This window comes from Lynx rufus, unplaced genomic scaffold (assembly GCF_022079265.1).
Source record: "Lynx rufus isolate CCGP_SWC_20201006 ecotype Redwood Valley unplaced genomic scaffold, mLynRuf1.p SCAF_2, whole genome shotgun sequence".
Taxonomy (NCBI): domain Eukaryota; kingdom Metazoa; phylum Chordata; class Mammalia; order Carnivora; family Felidae; genus Lynx; species Lynx rufus.
The window spans coordinates 172,326,663-172,342,413 of record NW_025814834.1 but is presented as its reverse complement, the minus strand read 5'-3'; the positions used below and the strand labels follow the sequence as shown (position 1 = coordinate 172,342,413).

At 41.3% G+C, this 15,751-nt stretch overlaps 1 protein-coding gene across 2 annotated transcripts in view; it reads left to right on the top strand.

Annotated features, from left to right (window-relative positions):
* NFIA (nuclear factor I A) overlaps positions 1–15,751 on the top strand; it is a 367,160-nt gene that overhangs the window by 289,853 nt on the left and 61,556 nt on the right. For both annotated transcript variants that reach the window (XM_047083781.1, XM_047083780.1), the window contains exon 7: positions 1,120–1,248. In XM_047083781.1, coding sequence (XP_046939737.1) covers positions 1,120–1,248 — 129 coding nt within the window. The remainder of the gene's footprint in view (positions 1–1,119; positions 1,249–15,751) is intronic.

The following is a 15,751-nucleotide window of genomic DNA, read 5'->3' as shown; positions in this document are numbered from 1 at the left end:
CCCAAATTTGTCCTGTGATGTGGAGATGAGAAGTCATTTCCTTTATTTTTATATCCAAGTTTTCATTGTTTTAATTGGCACCCTACCAAACTGATAGATGCCTCCAGTTGTGTATGTCAGCATGGTTGCCGAGAACATTACAAACTCAGTAATTACAAGAGACTATTTTCCCATTATTTTCTTCCCGAAGCATTTTCTATGCTGGAAATGTTATGAAAACCTCAGAAACTATAGTAAAACTACTATTTTTAAAAACAAGTTTTTATTGTATTTTCTTAACATAAAAGTGTAATATACGTTCATCATAGAAAAAACAAGTAAGCAAAAAGAGGCAATGAAAATCACTCAGATACAACACACAGAGAGAACTACTGTGAGAGTTTATGTGTATTTCCTTCCAGCTCTTTCTCTGTACATAGAAATATATTTTTAAATGGCATCATAGCACAACATCCTATTTTATTGCTTTCCATGTCTTTATTCCATGTCATTAATTATCTTTCCATGTCAATCTTTTACAGTATTATTTCCTTGGGTTCTATCATATTTATTTAACCAGTTTCAATCGTTAGGAGGCATTTAAGGAGTTTTTACTTATATCTTTTCTTTCTTTTTTCTACTATAAATGATTCATCAGATGAACAACTAACTGAGTTGCCATTGTTGAGGGGTTTTTTTTTTTAGTGTTAAAATAGCTAAATTATTTAAAATGTGGAGAAAGGGCCTTGGTGCTTAAGGAAGGTACCTGGCAAGATGAAGTGACTGCAGATGAGGTCTTCATGTGCCTTCGAGAGCCTTCTTCCTCAAGGGTCCCAGGAGCCACAGGCATATAAAAACTCTCAAGCAACACTGGAAAGTGGCCCTCTGTAATTAGAAAGATCAATAATGCCAAAATGGACTGCGATTTAGTAAAATAAGTTGAAATCAGTTATAGTCGGATTTATCAGGGAACCATTTTGTCACCTGTTTTGTTCCCATGACAAATTCAAAGCAATTCAGAACAAATTTTGCGCTCACAGGTGGATTTCTTTTTTTAATTCTTTCAGTTTTATCTTTTAGGTTGTACAAGCTGTCGTGCCATGAATTAAAGTGTGCTTATCACTCCATCCTTCTTGCCAGGAATGCCATCTCCAACCACACTGAAGAAGTCGGAGAAGTCTGGTTTCAGCAGCCCCTCCCCTTCGCAGACCTCTTCCCTGGGAACGGCATTCACACAGCATCACCGACCTGTCATTACAGGACCCAGAGGTGAGCTGCTCCATGGGCTCCCTTGGTCGCGCTTAGATCATGGCCTCGGGAGCAAGGGTAGCAAAGTGAGAGACAAGAAGGCCTCTCCCAGAATGCTCCTGAGGGCAGTGAGTGTTCCAATTTCTCATCCTTGGGAACAGCTTTGGCACCAAAGCCTTGATCTGTACCTAAGGCCAAAAAGGGACCAAAACCTCTCATTACCGGAGGGATATTGCAGAGAGGTGGGAGGTAATTGGAACCGAACCAAAATCAAATCTGTCCTACAGGTTGTACAAAAGAAGTGTGTGTGTGGGTGTGAGTGTGGGTGTGTGGGGGGTGTGTGGGGGTGGGTGGGTTAGGTGAGTGTATTTTCCTGTAGTTAGTTACCTGTTTGCATGTAATAAGCTGTTTTTCATTCTCTCATCCCTGCTGATTCCCTTTCCTTGAAACCTGATTTCAATATGTGGCATTTTGCATTGAGATTGTTTGCATCACGGTGTTGACGAGCAGTCTTCACTCACTCCTTTTGAAGTGGTAGATAGTTTGTCTGGTTTTCATTGCAATGTTTTCATTATTTTTGTCCCGTGTGCTTTTAAGTTTATTATTAAAATGTGTCCACAAGAAATATGATTTGTATTTCGCATTAAAGACAAGCTTTAAACCTCAAGAGAATGTCAGCAAATCACTTAACTCGATCTTATTGCAAGATGAAAATATTTATTAGTTTGTTTATGAAACTCCCCACAGTAGGAGTATGAATAACTGTAACCACGTTTACTTTCTTCCATCAGATCATCATTTAGGTAGGTCTGTGATCTACCAGCTGGTGTTATAAAACAGCCTAGAAAGTTACGGTCTCTTGTCTACCTTAACATACACCTGGGGAAACTGATATTTCTTGCATTAATCTCAAAGTGAGACCCACAAATCTGAATCCCTTTATGAATACTCTGGGTGCATCTCAGGGAAGTATGGAAGTTGAGAGGGCCGGCCAGCGCACACGTGCAGAAATCACATTGAAGAAAACAAGTATTTGGACTATTTTGTGAAGCAATTACTATATTTACAATTATGAAAACGTACATGCTCCATCTTTAAACATGTGATCTTGATAGAATTTTCTCAAGATTTCTTACTATTTTCAATTGTGTGGTGTGCATGCGTGTGTGTGTGTGTGTGTGTGTGTGTGTGTGTGTGTTATAATTAGAAAGGCAACATACGTATTTTTTTCTGACTTGAAAACCTTGCATCTGAGTTGGATTATACAGTCCCAAAATGAGTCTGTTTAAATGGGGGTAGTATTATGATATTATCCTCATAGTCATTAAGCATCTCAACTGTGGTGGAAAATAAAAGATGTGAAGTCCTTTTAGTCAGAAGATTTTTGGTCTCATGGAGATAAGGCATGTGATGTTTCTTATCTTTTTTATGGTCATTCTAAATGCTAAATGAATGTTAAAAGTAGAAATTTCTGCAGGAACTCAGAGGAAGGGACTATGGAGTTTCATTCATTCATTCAACAACAGTTCCCTGAGTGCCTGTCATGGGAGTTCAGTGGTTCCTGTCCTCATAAAGCATACAGTCTAGGGCAGAGAGAGATACAAGGAAATAAGCATTCAGAAGATAATGTGGAACGTGCTATTACCGCTTTTTACCTAATAAAGAGATTTCAAAATATAGATAGCATTGAAGTCAAATCTTAAAAAGTTGCTTATGTGAATGGAAGGCATTCCAAGCAGAGGAAAGATTCATGGTGTAGCAAAGTAATAAGGATTGGGAAGAATAATATGGCAGCAATCAGGATATCTGGGTAAGGTGCCTCTTTGCCTTTCCACTTATCTTGTGGATTTTTTAATGTCCTCACCAGTAAAATGGGCCAATACTATTGTTGAAAGAACTTTTCCTCCCAGCTGCCTATGCTTATGTAGAAACACGATAAGACAGTATTTGTAGAGACTCTTTGAGGAGCATAAAGCGATGTGCATATATTACCATTTATCCAGTAAATATTGAGTGCCTTCTATGTGTCTTGCCTTAAAGCTGTAGTTTTACAATTATTAAAACAATTCTACTGTTTACCTGTGAGTGCCAAGATTGGGACCTTCTTCATGCTACATACTTAAACATATTTGCTGAAACAGCCCATGCTGGGTTGAACCAGAGTGGACCTCCCTAGCCTTCAGAACAATGAGCTTTGATCTTATATTCATAGCGTGAACAGTGTTTATGAGGAAAAGAGACACCTAGTTTAAGAATTATGAAATACCAAAGATTCTTTGTTTTCACCAGAATTCAAGATGGTTCCCAGTATCCTCGGTTCTCCTTTCTGGAAAATCTACTCAGGTACCCATTCTTATTGCACCCTGCCCCCCCTTAGTGGTCTGGTAAAGGGAATTGGAATAACGTAGATGGAACTCTTTAGTGGTGTTGTTGTGGCAAGAATCTGAGTGGAGATGGGCTAACACGAGACATTTTGGGGCTAAGATATTTTTTAGGGTTGGCATTGAGCGTCTGGCTGTCTGAGAAATATTTGCTGCAGGTGCCATATTGTCCTTTATTCTTCTCTGAACCAGTTGGAAAGCTAATGCTTGGAATGGGATCACAGGATTAAAAGTTGATATTTTAGGAAGATGAGGCCAAACTGAAAGAGAGAGTCTGACCGAACGAGCCAGCGTGGAATAAATGTGACGTGTACATAAAGGAGACTTCAACCTCACATGTTCCTTTTATTGTAAAGAGTTGCCATAACCCAAATCAGTAAATCATTATAGAGAATCCAGACAGACAGTAGAACTTCAAAGGGCCTGGAGGAAGAGAAAGGGTCGTAGAGCACAGGGATGGGGGAAGGGGGTGGGGTTGTTTACTGCACCCTTGCTCAGAATCACATGGTGTATTCACCTCTGGGTAGGACTCAGATTGCAAGGATTCTGCTGCCTTCTTTAAAAATGTCTTAAAATACCTTGACTAGACAAACCCCAGTTCATAAACAATAACTGTGTGACATATCTCAGTGCTCAGGCCAGAGGTGATATTTTAACAGAGCAACAGCAAAGCAAGGTCACCGTGCTTAAAAAACAGTGGCCCTATTTTTGACTACAGATATAAGCCACATTTGGAAATTTGATGGCCAGTTGTTACAAAGGAAACCTCTCTTTGAAAGTTCAAAGCAAGTGCAGAAAAATAGGGCCGTGAGGGAGGCAGCATTGTATAGTGGGTAAGCATAAAGGCATGGGGGTCAAATGGACCAGTGTCTGAATCCTGTCTCCACCACTTCTACCAACCGTGTCAACCTGGTACAGTGCTTTACTTCTCTGAGTCATAGCTTCCTCCTCTATAAATTGGAGATTGTAATCTCTGCCTCAAGAGAATCATGTTGTCTCGGGAGCAAATGAAATCATGTGTTTGCAGTTGTTTGCCCAGTACCTGGAAATAGAACATGTACTCAAGTCATACAAACAGTTCAATCACCCATTTTCACCCAGGCTTTGAAAATTTTCATGTCGTCCCTCTTGCTTTCACCTATCAACATTTTGCCCATCCCAAGACCGGTGCAAGTACAATTTTTACATGAAAACCCTTAGCTCCACACAGGCTGCCATCCCCTCACGCTCTGTGAAGTCCCATAGCCTTTCATGTCTACAGATTTCCTCCACTGGTGCCTTGCTTTGTTATTAATGTACATGCCTTGTCGTTCTCGTAGCATGAAACCTTTGAAAGGGAGGATCTATAACTTGCACTTTTTATTGCCTTCATTGTGTCTCATGCAATGGATATTATGCTCAAATATTGGTTGAATAAATAAAAAGTATCAGATTGCACATAAATGTACACAAAAGACATCATCCCCTCCCCCACACTGACAAGATCCCATTGCTTCACAAGAACTAAGGGTGATAAATGGCTAATAGTTTGTGCAGGGCTTCTTTATAAGGAATGTCCATGGGGGCGCCTGGGTGGCTCCGTCGGTTAAGCATCCGACTTCATCTCAGGTCATGATCTCGAGGTTTGTTAGTTCGAGCCCCGCATCAGGCTCTGTGCTAACAGCTCAGAGCCTGGAGCCTGCTTCAGATTCTGTGTCTCCCCATCTCTCAGTCCCTCCCTTGCTCATGCTCTGTGTCTCTCTATCAATAATAAATAAATGTTTAAAAAAATTAAAAATATGTATATAAGGAATGTCCACGATGGGGAAGAAAACCTTTATAAGATTATATGAGTAAAACTTTGACATGGAAACTATGGTTTTTCGTATTTTATGCTAGTCTAATCACTTCCCTATGTACATCATGAAGGTAGAAATAGGTGTGTGTTTGTTTTTTTAAACAAATCCCCTCTCTAATATTGGCTTTCTTTGTGGCTTTGATAAATCATTTAACCTTGTGGTCTCAGTTTGGCCATCTGTATCATGGGAAGAATACTTGGCCACCTATGTAGTTAAAATTAGGTAAAGGGGTTAAAGCATTTTGGAATACCCTGGGGAGTGGAGAAGACATTAAGTTTCCATAAAAGCATCTACATGTCATTGTATATTATTACAATTATTGTGTACTTTAAGCTGAATGATTGGGCTTTCAAAAACTTTCTTTTGCCAGCACTCAAAATTTCAGCCATAACAAAGTATTTAATCACGACAGTTTGATTTATGATAATCGAAAAAAAACCTTTGCTTTTTAAACAAGTCTTCCCTTTGCTTTTTAAACAGTTGTAAATTTGTCCTTTAAATTTGGAGCAGTAATATTTTAGAGTTCCTTGAAAGTTTGTCTTTAGGTGTCTGCCTAAAATCTTTGCTATTTTCAAAAACAAGCTAATGAACGATACTTAATTTAAGTATTTCATTTAATTGAATGCTTTACACTAAGTAAAACAGCTCTGTGCTCTAGGGAATTTAGAAATGGGGAGGGACAGGCACTGTCCACATCTCAAGGCAGAGGTTGAAAGTAATTAGCGAGTAAGCACTTACAGAGCTTCCCCTAGAACCGCAGACTTTTAGAAGAGTGCCCTGGAAATCTGGTCTAATTCATTTCCTGTATCAGCTAAGAATGCGTTTGACTGCAAGTAATAGAAAATCTCACCAAACAGGTCATATTTTTTCTCATATAAAAACAAGTATGTGACTCAGGACCGTTCGAGTCCAAGGATTGAGATTTCTTCTTTTAGCCTTGCTGTAGTCAGTTGTGTCCATCCTCATGCTGTGACCTCATGGTCACAATGTGGCCACTGCACTCCTGCTTTACACTAGCATTCCAAGCAGAAAGAAAAGCCAGCTCATTCTGCTACCTTTTGCAGAATGTTAGGCTGCATGGCCAGAACTGTGTATTCCACAAGATCACCTCAAGCTGCAAGGGAGGCTGGGAAATATATATATATATTTTTAAGCTGAACATATTGCCACTCTATATAAAAGGAGACTTTATAAGTAGCTAAGTAGCGGAGAACTCTGCTGGTTAGCAGTTAGTAACTATTCCACATTATTCTTGCAGATGAGAGAGATCTCAGCCAAGAATAGAAATCAAGTCTCCAACTCAGTGCCTTTACCACTATATCTGTAGGTGCTGCCTTTTTCTACCCACTGGGAGAAATAAACTGCATTTATTTAAACAATTAATTTGTTTTCACATTTTTTTATTAGTAAGACATAACATAGCCATTTAGATCTTTTGATAAGCATGACATAACCCATGTTATCACACTGAGTTTTTTAATAACAGCCATAAACATATCATGTGACCTTTTTTTATTAGCCCACAAATCCTTGCTACTGGTAATGTAGGATTTCTGTTAGATGCAAATCACTTCAAAAAACAATTTTTGAGGTCAGTGTGACTTTTTTGTTGTTGTTGTTTTAACAGTAACAAGCAACTTTATTAGATTTTTTTTTTTTTTTTTTTTTGCCAAGCATACATTTACTGTTTAAAAAAAAAAAGGAGTGGTCAAGTTGAAGAAGTTCAAAATCTAGAGACCATATCTGATTTCATTAGAGGTGTCTTAGGGTATCTCAACTTGAGCACTTGAGGTAAGCTGAGTCACTCAGGCATACCTCTTCAGCTCATGCCTGAAGATGTGCTAATTCCTATGAAAACGTGAGGACTGCACGAAATCCTCTTCAACTGTGCCATCTTGCAGCATAGACGCAAAAGAGATACTTCAGACATTGTCCTCATCTGGAGAAACATTTACAAGTAGCCCTCTCAAGCGTCTGGCCCTGTTTCACTCCACCGTATTCCCTGACTAGCTCTACAGTGTGACTTTTTCAGTATTAAAATCGACTTGCAGACTCCCATTACTGTCTGGGGACCCATTAATTTTTTTCCACAAATATTTATCAAGCACTTAACAGTGTGTACAAGGGGCTCTACCAGTTGCTGAATAGAGTGAACACGAGCAGCTTGGACTCTGGCTGGAGAGTGCTGACCTCTCGGTGGATGACGGGACAAGAAAGCTAGCAGTTGTATTACTGTGACAAGGGAAGCACAGGTGTTGTCGGGGACAAGGGCATCCTGACAGAGACCTCTGTGGCATTTGGCACTGCGAGAGTCCAAAGAGGCATAAGACTTAGCCCCCGTTCTCCAGCAGGGTACCTTCTAATTGCAAACACACCAAACAAAGCAACAGCAAACAAGTCATGCTTTTCTACAACTAAGTACTGAGGAATTAAAGACATACACGATGTGAGCATGAGACTAAACTGCCCACTTCTTTAGGAGTCAAAAAACATATACAACGAAGGCAGTTTAGAAGTAAAATTGTCCTGGGGTGCCTGAGTGTCTCAGTTGGTTAAATGCCTGACTTCGGCTCAGATCATGACCTCACGGTTTGTGGGTTCGAGCCCCACATCGGGCTCTCTGCTGTCGGCACAGAGCCTCTTGGTATCCTCTGTCCCCCTCTCCCTCTGCTTCTCCCCTACTTGTGCACTCTCTTGCTCTCTCCCTCTCAAAATAAATAAACATTTAAAAAATTGCCCTAGTACCGAAAATATACATAAGATGTGCTAAAACAATAGCCATATAAACCAAAGATTTATCGTGCGGCTTTCAAAGAGTCATGCCAGTTTCGGTTTGGAGAGGTAGGCAGAAGCATATATGCTCTATAAACCTAAGTCCATGATCCTCATGATTCAAGCAGGAATCCTGCTCTCAGTGATGAAATGTCTGAGGGTCTGCAGTTAACAATATCTCCCAGTGTGGCCAAGAAAAACATACTGCAGAGAATTATGAGAATTCAGATCACCTTCCAGGAAGCTGAGGTCACCAGGAAAGGTTGGAGGAGTGTAGATCCATAGACAATAATAGAGGAGGAAGGAAGGAGAGGTAAAATATGAAGGCAACACTTATCACTAGATGGCAGGGCCCATTAGAGCAGGAACTATGGCTTTATTCTTCCTATCTGTGTCCCTCAGCCTCGTGCCTGGCGTAAGGAAGACACTCAACAAATATTTGTTGAATAAATGAGTGATTGCATGGATTTGATTGAAGGCACACAGAAAGTTTGGGAATAACAGGGAGTCCTTTCCATCCCCCATGTGTAATAATAATAGAATATTCAAGAGCATGTATTTGGTAGCATTTAGGGAGATGCTTTGCATAGTGAATAAAATGCTCAATATATATTTGCTTTGTCTTCATGCAGAGCTTCTACTTGATGAGCATTAAGAGGAATACTGAGCTCAAAATGATTATCTGCTGTAAGGTTACAGTTTCTCTTTGTTCAAGTAAAGGACCCACAAGAAGACATACCCCCTTTATCACCACCATAACCGTGGGACCTGTCCCTTGGCATAGCCCCCTCCCTGCCCCCCCCAGTACCTAAGTGGTCTGCAAACTTCTTTGCCTCTTAGGAAAGCTTTTAACTTAGTTGTAGAACGGTGCTCCTTTCAAAGGACCTGAATCTAATTTGCCTCTCCTGGTTTAGTGCAATTGAATCATCTCAGGGAAACGAGAAGCAATTAAGTACCTGTTGCTAACAAGGTGCTGAAATAATCTGCCAACAGATGCAAGGTGTTTATTTATTAGTGGAGTATGCCATTTGAGAAGACATTACATTGTCACTGTACAATAGGAATTGCCAGAATTGATTTTCAAATGGAGGCATCATGGGCCTAAGAACACTACCTCTGAAGTGCACTGAAAGACAAGTAAGAGGGCTTGTGAACACTGGTCAAAGTTAAGCTCAAGTGCTGGTGTCCAGCCTAGTGGGAAACACGGCCGGTGGGATTTGAAGGATCTGGAAGGTAAGGAGGAAAAGCAGCTTTTTAGCGAAGGCCCTTTAAGTCCCAGTTCAGGAAATTATTAAATTCATTAGCCAGATACTTACAACCAGCTATTACTGCCCAGCCGAAGGAAAAAACAGTGCCAGCAAATGTTTTAAAACTACAACTAAACAAAAGTCAGGAAGCGTGTAATTAAAACTGTACCTTTATTGTATTGTAAAGAGTTTCACTATGACATGGAAAATATTTAAAGGAGAAGGCTGTTTAGCTAATTTGTCTGCAAGTGAACTGCTTAGTGGAAAACTATCCTAAATTAACTGTAAGGCCACCCACCGAGCGAACCTCATAAAAGGCCATGGCTGCTCAGCTTGGTTCTGTGTCGCCATTCAATAATTACTAGATAAATGCATAACTAAAAGCTCTATTACACTAATAATTTGTACCGAGATAGATGTGTGGGACACCCTGCTGGGTTAATTTGTCATCCCGGCAGCAAACTTCTAAAGAGAGCTCTTCTGTAGGGGAATCCTGCTAATATGTGTTCCCAAGGAGGACAGGTTACAGGAGAAAGACCAGTTGACTCCTTAATCTCTTAAAGAGGCAAAAGGCCCCCAGGTGGAGTGCCAGAGAGAAAAGTAGGGTGATTAACCACGTGGGCCTAGATTTAAACTCATTGTGAAGCTGCCCTCCCTTGGGATTGTTTGCCCCTTTCTCTCCACCTGTCTCCATCGCTCTCTCCGTCTTTCCCTCCCTCTCTACCTCCCCCCCACCCGCACCCCCACCATAGACCCACATGTGCACACATGGTGAAGGCAGTGGTTCTGAGCAAGGTTGCTTTGAAATCCTCTCATTGATAAGACTTCCTGGTATCGCTTGAACTATAAATCACGTAATCAGCTGAATCCCTATCAGTTCTTTCTTCTTGGTGTAGCTTAATGTAACGTTGATTCCATGTTTTGGACTCCTTTATTTTCCTTTTTTTTCGGAGTAGAGTAACAAAGTCAATATTGGACTCGTACCTCCTCTTTATGTGGAATGTTTTCTTCTGTCACACACACACCCACGCACACACGCACACAATTGCTGTTTTAAATATGAAGCTCACATTGAAGCTTCCGTGCACGGTTTTCAACCTCCCCTATTGACAGAACCATAAATCATGTTAAAGTTAAGTGAATTACTGTAGCATGGAACTGTGGCTTTAACAATGTTTATGTAGTATCAGCTTATCATCCATGTAGGCAGAGGGGGGTGAGCACTGATATTTGAAATGGGAATGTACGGCCCTATTAATGTGGTTGCAGTATCACAGAGATCACCTATTTCATGCTGCACCCTTTGTAGTGTTGAAATTAGTGTACTTAATCACGCGTATAGAATGGTTTTTAAAATGTATATTTCCACAGTAAATTTACATTTGACATGTGCCATTTCTTCATATTAAATTGCGGTTGCCTTCCCCCACCCCATCAAACGCTTCCTTTTTCTTATGTGCAAAACACCCATGAGCAACATCAGAGTTGCCAGGTTGCAATACAATAATAAGGGACCCGAGAACAAACACTGCTGAAAGGAAATAAACCGGTTGACCTCCAAAAAATAATTCAAGTGGGAGCAGCGGAGTGCAGTGAAAAGTGCATGGGCCGTAGAGTCGGCCAGAATAGAATTCGGATCCTGGCTGGCCACTTGGGATCCGTGTGTGCTTGAACTAGTCACCTGTCTTCTGCCTGCCTTTTGTTTTCCCACCCATACAGAACTTTAAAGCATGAGGAGGAGGAGGAGGAAGAAGTGAAATGACATATGGAAAGTGCTAGGTACTGTCACAAGGATGTCACGAAATGTTCACCACCTCTGGGATGTCTTTTATCCTCACTTTGAATGTGGTTCTCTTGAGAGGGTCCTTACTTCCTTCATTCCCCACTCCTCCTCCCCAGTTGTCTTCTACCTGCTCTCATGGGTCCTCCCCTGGAGGAGCCTCATGTGCCCAAACCAGGAGATGTGGTCCCAGGGAAGTGCACCAGCCTGGTTACCCCATCACACTGGGAGAATAGGGGAATCTCCCCAGTGGGGCAATAAATAGCTCCCTCCCGGGATGGGTAGCCCTTCAGCCATGGTAGAGACTTCACTTTGGCATGTCTTCATTCAGGCATGGCTCTTGCTAAAGTTAAGCACCGTTTTTGTTCGCAAGAGTCTGTTGTTGATAGGAATCAACTCAGCATATAATTATTGAGCACTTCCCATCCGCCAAGCAGTGTGCTAGGCCCTGATGAGCAAACCAGACAAGTCCTGTGCCTGCAGTCTAATAAAACAGACAGATATGAAACAGATTACTATTAGTGTGATGAGATTAATGAGAGGAGAATTCAAGAAAGCGATAATATAGCACAGGTATGTAAAGTATTTGTGGGGGTCCCTTCTATTGGCATGCAATATGAATTTAGAAAACCTTGGCATCCCTGAGGGATATCTCCAGATCTTCCCAAATCCAAGTTCCTGAACACCATGAAAAGTTGCAGAATTACTGCATACCCTGTAATGAATGGCTTTGAAGATATGTTAATATAGACTCTTTCACGTGAAATATTCTTGTCAGTGAGAGAAACACATCCAACTTCCTTAACCATCCCTCTACTGCTCTGAAAGAAAATCACGGACTGGTGGTGCCTGTAACCAAAAAGTCTAGGGGTTTTTGGCTTCAGGTAGAGCTGGATCCAGAAGCTCAGGTGATACCTTCAGAAAGCTGTATGTTGTTCTCTCCCCTCAGCTCTGCTGTCTTCTGTGTGAACTTCATTCTTAGGCTGAATCTCTTCGGACTGTGGCATTAATGATGTGAGCAGCTCCAGGCTTAATTCTCACCAATTTAACAATCCCAAGGAAAAGAGAACAGCCTTTTCACAATAGATCTAGGAAAGGTTCTACTCCTGGATGCTTATGGCTCTGATTGTCCCGGTTTGGGTCATTCGCTTGGGTCACTTTTGGAACAATCCTTATGTTTAAAAGATAAAGGGGTTTCTTATTGGCGTAGCCTGAGTTGTATGCTTACCTGTGGAGCCAGGGGGTAGGGTTAAGGCCACTCTAAATACATAGACTGAGGCTGAGGGAAGGATAGGTATCCCCTCCCCCCCAAATAAAAACCATAAGAGCTCTGTTTCCAGACTTTCTCACCAGCCAAAGTGACTTACTCCTGCAGTTAGGACTTGCAGAGCGCAGGTAAGGTCACGTCCTAGAAAGTGACTATTAGCCCATGCCATGAAACTCCGGGTCCATGAAAACAGTTGAAAACAGTTCAACTCTTGATTCCCAGTTATCTCATGTTGCCACATTGCATTGTATGATAATGATTATTTCTCACGTATCCTAATTTATTCTAAAAAAAAAAAAAAACAATGCTAAGAAGAATGAATAACCCACAGTCTAATACACTATCTAGCACAGAGCTGATTCTCAACACATACTTTTTTTTTTTAATTTTTTTTTTAACATTTATTTATTTTTGAGACAGAGAGAGACAGAGAATGAACAGGGGAGGGGCAGAGAGAGAGGGAGACACAGAATCTGAAACAGGCTCCAGGCTCTGAGCTGTCAGCACAGAGCCCGACGCGGGGCTCGAACTCACGGGCCGTGAGATCATGACCTGAGCCGAAGTTGGATGCTTAACCAACCAAGCCAACCAGGCGCCCCTCAACACATACTTTTTAAGTGAGTGAGCCCCACTGTGTACTAGAATTAATTCTAGTCTCAGATCTTTTCTTCTGTGCTATTTTATCCAATTTATAGATAAAGGTGGGCTCAGAAATGTTCAGTAATTTTCCCCAGATTAGGAAAGGGAATGGTGATTTCAAGCCCAGGGTGGTTGAGCTGTAAAACATGCCATACAGTTTCCATCTTGCAGTAAAAGAAGCCAGGAGGCTGACACAGAGCTGGTTGGTACCCAACCAGGGATCAAAACGTGAACCCCTGACTTCACACACCAGACTGACTCTTCTCACACTTCCTCCCTGTGTGTGTGCAGTCTACCACAGTAGGAATAAACCCTTCAGTCCTCCGGGGTGTATTCAGGAAGATACTTGGCATTCAGGAGGACACTTTGAAAGTAACATATCTCCCAGAAATAGGGGCTTAAACTCCGATGTAAACCTGACAGTTTGGTGAGCGAGATGCCGCAAATCAGCCCACACTTTTGTGTTTATCATGGCTTTTGTTGTTGTTTATTTGCTTGTTTTTTTGCCTTTTTTTTCCCCCCATGTCGGCAGACCACTTGCAGACCACCCAGGCCCCATCCCTTGGTAATCCTCCAAGAGGCTGGAGCACCCCTGCAGATTTTACTTGGGAAATTCTCCTTTGCAGGACCGCAGTTTGTAATTCCAGTGCACGGCCAGCCGGTTGTTAGAGGACTCCCTGCCTATTTCCATTAACCTCCATGCTTGTCCATTCTGTGGGGTTGCTTTTCTCTCCAGTGTTTTGCCATGTTTCTTATTCCTCATCTCTCATTTTGTAGGATTTCTTACATATTATGTAGAAGCTCACATTCCTGAGGCACCTGGGTGGCTCAGTCAGTTGAGCCTCCGACTTCGGCTCAGGTCATGATCTCGCAGTTTGTGAGTTCGAGCCCCGCGTCAGGCTCTGTGCTGATGGCTCAGAGCCTGGAGCCTGCTTTGAATTCTGTGTCTCCCTCTTTCTCTGACCCTTCCCCACTCATGCTCTGTCTCTCTCTGTCTCTCAAAGATGAATAAACGTTAAAAAAAAAATTTTTTTTTTTTAAAAAGCTCACGTTCCCTTCATGGAATAGGATTCTTTTCAACTCTGCTCACTCAACAGTCCCTCTTCATATTTCCAGTAATCATCACTGTTGTGTGGTGTTTGAACGCATCTCACCTTAGCCATCATGGCAGCCTAGGCAAATAGTGCACAAATATCACGTGTTAGGGAGAAGGTGGTCAGGATCCAAAGGCTGGGGCACTATCATACAGAGAGCTTGAACAAACACACTCAGAGGTCTTAAAGCTCTAAGTATTGCAGCCTTCCCAAAGTCAGGGTGTCTTAGAGACTGAGTCCAGAAATACTCTATACCTTGATATCTCAGAAACATTTGAAAAATAATTTCTTTCAAAGGGCATGTGCTCCCTTGTTTCAGATGTTTTAGATTTCAGTGTTCTCACTAGGGACCAGTTGTACTCAGTATTTGTGTGTAATTCCAGAGACGAGATTCCACTGGAATGTAAAGCCAGGTGAGCCTCAGCAATTGGGTTCAGACTCTTCATTTTGCAGAGGAGAGAACTGGAAGAGAAACAAGTTGCCTATATTTATAAAAAAATTTTAATTTTAACGTTTATTTATTTTTGAGAGAGAGAGAGAGAGAGAGACAGAGCATGAGCAGGGAAGGGGCAGAGAGAGGAGACACAGAATACAAAGCAGGCTCCAGACTCTGAGCTGTTAGCACAGAACCCGATGTGGGGCTTGAACCCACAAACTGCGAGATCATGACCTAAGCTGACGTCAGATGCTTAACTGACTGAGCCACCCAAGCGCCCAGAAGTTGCCTATATTCATAAGCCAAGTAGTGGCAGAAACAAAACTAAAAGTCCCTTAATCTAGTTAGAAATTTTTCAAAAAAAATAATAATAACAAATTTTTCTTAAAAGTACTCTAGATCTTCTTTAAAAACTTTTTTTTTTAGATTTAACATGTATTAGATCTCCAATAAACAATTCCCCAAAACCGACATGGTGGCCCTTTCAAGGGAATGATAGAAATTTCTATTGTATTCGGGTTTGGGAAGGCCAGGAGGAAGACATGGGTAGACTCTGGTTAGCTCTGAAGTGTGCTTGGATAGCAGGGGTCTACGTGGTAAAGGCGAGTTCAGTATGGACACTCACGGATTGTAGATGTAAATGAAAAATAGAGTCTAGAGGGAGATAGCCCCATAGTTGTAAGTTTCTAGGGTAAGTGTCGAAAGTTTGAGATCTAAGCAAAGGTACAGGTTCAAAGCATATTCGGTCAAAAAGAGTCTTCATAGGTCATTGTATCTATGGTATCTATGACTATTAGACCAAAGTTGTTGCTACTGTTGTTTTGTTTTGCATTTTGTTGTCTAGAGATTTCTTTTCAAGATGCTTATGTCATATCCACCCTGATAGTACATACTCTTTCATCAATATTTATTTATTTATTTGTCCAAGAGACAGGTAAACAGAAGGTACCTCTTATTCTTACTTTTCTTTCCCCCTTGTGTATTCTGTGATCCAAACAGGTCTTAGAAAATGGGAACAAATTTCAATTTATTCATCTCCCATCCTCATCTCCATCCCTATGATAGTATAA